The sequence below is a fragment of the Micropterus dolomieu genome, linkage group LG23, assembly GCF_021292245.1.
Source record: "Micropterus dolomieu isolate WLL.071019.BEF.003 ecotype Adirondacks linkage group LG23, ASM2129224v1, whole genome shotgun sequence".
Classification (NCBI taxonomy): domain Eukaryota; kingdom Metazoa; phylum Chordata; class Actinopteri; order Centrarchiformes; family Centrarchidae; genus Micropterus; species Micropterus dolomieu.
In genome coordinates, this window is record NC_060172.1 from 3,931,653 (window position 1) to 3,936,420 (window position 4,768).

Genomic DNA, 4,768 nt, shown 5'->3' on the forward strand with positions numbered 1-4,768 from the left:
AGACAGGTGAGGAGGGAGAGACAGGTAAACAGAGAGACAGACAGGTGAGGGAGAGACAGACAGGTCAACAGAGAGACAGACAGGTAAACAGACAGGTGAGGAGGGAGAGACAGGTAAACAGAGAGACAGACAGGTAAACAGACAGGTGAGGAGGGAGAGACAGGTAAACAGAGAGACAGACAGGTAAACAGAGAGACAGACAGGTAAACAGACAGGTGAGGAGGGAGAGACAGGTCAACAGAGAGACAGGTCAACAGAGAGACAGACAGGTGAGGAGGGAGAGACAGGTCAACAGAGAGACAGACAGGTAAACAGACAGGTCAACAGAGAGACAGACAGGTGTAAACAGAGGCGGGGTCGTACACACCTGTTCCACCTTCCCGTGACGGTAGGTGAGGATCCTGGTGACGTTCTTGAACTCTGCGTAGCGACTGACGTTTGACTTAATGAGCAGATCGACCAATGAGCCGCGAGAATACATGAGCTGGAAGAAGAAGAAACTCATGATGTCGTTTATCGACATCACTTATACCATGTGACGTCATTATGTTACGTAGCAGCACGTTATTATGATGACATCACTGATAAACACTAATATAACATGGCGTTACCTTGGAGACCAGGTCGATGTTGAAGCGGCGTCCTTCCTTCACCAGCTGAGCGTAGCTGATCTTCTTCCTGGTTGGCTCCGATTGGCTAAGATCGGCAGAGGGGGTTGGTTGACCTGCCTCTGGCTCCTCCCCCTCTGTCTGGGAGACCTGTGTGATTGGACGAAACATCTGTCTGTCGTCCGTCACTACCGCAGATTACCCATAATTCAGAGCTGTGATCAGCTGCTGCACATCATGGGCTAATAAATATTTTGGATGATAACTGATCTTTTATTGATCCTTCCTGCTCACCTGCTGCTCTTCCTCTGGCTCCGCCTCCTTCTCTTCTTCTACTGAATCTGGAATAAAGAAACAGGAAACCATCAGACTAATGTGGCGTTCATTAAATCTGACGGTTTTAGTGAACAATCAAGACCTGATCAGGATCAAGACCTGATCAGGATCAAGACCTGATCAGGATCAAGACCTGATCAGGATCAAGACCTGATCAGATTCTAACCTGCACTTTCTGTCTCCGGAGTTTCTTTGGTGGCGTCTTCTTCAGCTCCTCCTGCTGCTTCTTCTTCTGTCGTGTTTGGAGGATCAGCACTCGGAGCTTCCTCCTCGTCTTCCTCACTGAGAACATTAATAAGCGGAAGAACACCTGAGCTGCAGGTGTGCTGCAGGTGTGCTGCAGGTGTGCTGCAGGTGAGCTGCAGGTGAGCTGCAGGTGTGCTGCAGGTGTGCTGCAGGTGAGCTGCAGGTGTGCTGCAGGTGAGCTGCAGGTGTGCTGCAGGTGTGCTGCAGGTGTGCTGCAGGTGAGCTGCAGGTGTGCTGCAGGTGTGCTGCAGGTGTGCTGCAGGTGAGCTGCAGGTGTGCTGCAGGTGAGCTGCAGGTGTGCTGCAGGTGTGCTGCATGTGAGCTGCAGGTGTGCTGCATGTGAGCTGCAGGTGTGCTGAAGGTGTGCTGAAGGTGAGCTGCAGGTGAGCTGCAGGTGTGCTGCAGGTGTGCTGAAGGTGAGCTGCAGGTGTGCTGCAGGTGAGCTGCAGGTGGCCACACCTGGCTGGTTACACCTGTCTCTACTGAAGCTATTCACTTCCTACAGCTCCTTCAAAATAAAAGCTTCCCATCTGGTCGCCAGTGGAAAGCTTTTATTGTGAAGCTGCTGATCAGAGACTTCTGGTGTCACCTGAGTTTACCTGCTGGGGGGGGGGGGGGGGGGGGGGGGGGGCAGACCAGCCCGGGTCGGTCCGGATCCTGAACAAAACAGGACCACAGCAGCTGGGCTAAAGCAGACCGTCCTGGGCTGACTCTGACACTGACTCTGAGGTAGAGGTTTACCTGGTGTAGCAGAACACCTGCAGGTTACTGACGGAGGCGGGGTCTGAGTGTGACAGGTAGATCAGCTCCTCCCCTTCCTCCAACAGGCTCGACCAATCCTGAACCTCCTCTGGCTGAGACTCCTCCTACCAGACACACACAGGTTACTCCACCTGATCAACATGTTCTCCCATCATGCTCGGCGGCGCTGTACTCACCTGGTGCTGCTGGATCCAGGTGAGCAGGCCGCTGAAGGTGAAGCTGGCCCAGCTGGCGGCGTAGTAACTCCTCCTGAAACACAGGAGCCTCACCTGTCAGGTGTTTCACCATCACCATGACGACCTGCAGGTCACACGACTGAACAGGTGTTTCAACACTCACCTGTCCACATGAAGAACTCTCTGACCCACTCTGGAGAAGGCTGCTGCCACCACGGACTCTGCAAGACCTGAACCCAGACCACTAATCAGTAACCAATAGACGAGGGGAGGATGTACAGGCTCAGTACGCAGTACGCAGTACTGTACAGGCTCAGTACACAGTACACAGTAATGTACAGGCTCAGTACGCAGTACACAGTAATGTACAGGCTCAGTACGCAGTACGCAGTAATGTACAGGCTCAGTACGCAGTACACAGTAATGTACAGGCTCAGTACACAGTACACAGTAATGTACAGGCTCAGTACACAGTACACAGTAATGTACAGGCTCAGTACGCAGTAATGTACAGGCTCAGTACGTAGTACGCAGTAATGTACAGGCTCAGTACGTAGTACGCAGTAATATACAGGCTCAGTACGTAGTACGCAGTAATGTACAGGCTCAGTACGCCGTACACAGTAATGTACAGGCTCAGTACGCCGTACACAGTAATGTACAGGCTCAGTACGCAGTACACAGTAATGTACAGGCTCAGTACGCAGTACGCAGTAATGTACAGGCTCAGTACGCAGTACGCAGTAATGTACAGGCTCAGTACACAGTACGCAGTAATGTACAGGCTCAGTACACAGTACGCAGTAATGTACAGGCTCAGTACGCAGTACGCAGTAATGTACAGGCTCAGTACACAGTACGCAGTAATGTACAGGCTCAGTACACAGTACGCAGTAATGTACAGGCTCAGTACGCAGTACGCAGTAATGTACAGGCTCACGCAGTAATGTACAGGCTCACGCAGTAATGTACAGGCTCAGTACGCAGTAATGTACAGGCTCAGTACGCAGTAATGTACAGGCTCAGTACGCAGTAATGTACAGGCTCAGTACGCAGTAATGTACAGGCTCAGTACGCAGTAATGTACAGGCTCAGTACACAGTAATGTACAGGCTCAGTACACAGTAATGTACAGGCTCAGTACACAGTAATGTACAGGCTCAGTACTCAGTACACAGTAATATACAGGCTCAGTACTCAGTACACAGTAATGTACAGGCTCAGTACTCAGTACACAGTAATGTACAGGCTCAGTACTCAGTACACAGTAATGTAGAGGCTCAGTACTCAGTACACAGTAATGTACAGGCTCAGTACTCAGTACACAGTAATGTACAGGCTCAGTACTCAGTACACAGTAATGTACAGGCTCAGACTCAGTACACAGTAATGTACAGGCTCAGTACACAGTAATGTACAGGCTCAGTACGCAGTACGCAGTAATGTACAGGCTCAGTACACAGTAATGTACAGGCTCAGTACGCAGTAATGTACAGGCTCAGTACGCAGTACACAGTAATGTACAGGCTCAGTACACAGTAATGTACAGGCTCAGTACACAGTAATGTACAGGCTCAGTACGCAGTACGCAGTAATGTACAGGCTCAGTACACAGTAATGTACAGGCTCAGTACGCAGTATGCAGAAATATACAGGCTCAGTACGTAGTACGCAGTAATGTACAGGCTCAGTACGCAGTAATGTACAGGCTCAGTACGCAGTAATGTACAGGCTCAGTACGTAGTACGCAGTAATGTACAGGCTCAGTACACAGTACACAGTAATATACAGGCTCAGTACGTAGTACGCAGTAATGTACAGGCTCAGTACGCAGTAATGTACAGACTCAGTACGCAGTAATGTACAGGCTCAGTACGCAGTAACGTACAGGCTCAGTACGCAGTACGCAGTAATGTACAGGCTCAGTACTCAGTACACAGTAATGTACAGGCTCAGTACACAGTAATGTACAGGCTCAGTACGCAGTACGCAGTAATGTACAGGCTCAGTACACAGTAATGTACAGGCTCAGTACGCAGTAATGTACAGGCTCAGTACGCAGTACACAGTAATGTACAGGCTCAGTACACAGTAATGTACAGGCTCAGTACACAGTAATGTACAGGCTCAGTACGCAGTAATGTACAGGCTCAGTACGTAGTACGCAGTAATGTACAGGCTCAGTACGTAGTACGCAGTAATGTACAGGCTCAGTACACAGTAATGTACAGGCTCAGTACGCAGTACACAGTAATATACAGGCTCAGTACGTAGTACGCAGTAATGTACAGGCTCAGTACGCAGTAATGTACTGCTCAGTACGCAGTAATGTACAGGCTCAGTGCTCAGTACACAGTAATGTACAGGCTCAGTACTCAGTACACAGTAATGTACAGGCTCAGTACTCAGTACACAGTAATGTACAGGCTCAGTACTCAGTACACAGTAATATACAGGCTCAGTACGTAGTACGCAGTAATGTACAGGCTCAGTACGCAGTAATGTACAGACTCAGTACGCAGTAATGTACAGGCTCAGTACGCAGTAACGTACAGGCTCAGTACGCAGTACGCAGTAATGTACAGGCTCAGTACTCAGTACACAGTAATGTACAGGCTCAGTACACAGTAATGTACAGGC

The 4,768-nt window shown here is 49.8% G+C and overlaps 1 protein-coding gene across 1 annotated transcript in view; it reads right to left on the minus strand.

The window, feature by feature from the left end:
• The window catches only part of chm (CHM Rab escort protein), a 29,909-nt gene that overhangs the window by 22,319 nt on the left and 2,822 nt on the right, over nt 1–4,768 (minus strand). The window contains exons 2-8 of the mRNA XM_046040474.1: nt 2,292–2,358; nt 2,129–2,201; nt 1,932–2,056; nt 1,111–1,226; nt 903–949; nt 612–758; nt 368–484 (exon numbers count right to left, since the gene is read on the minus strand). Of these exons, the coding sequence (XP_045896430.1) occupies nt 368–484; nt 612–758; nt 903–949; nt 1,111–1,226; nt 1,932–2,056; nt 2,129–2,201; nt 2,292–2,358 (692 nt within the window). The remainder of the gene's footprint in view (nt 1–367; nt 485–611; nt 759–902; nt 950–1,110; nt 1,227–1,931; nt 2,057–2,128; nt 2,202–2,291; nt 2,359–4,768) is intronic.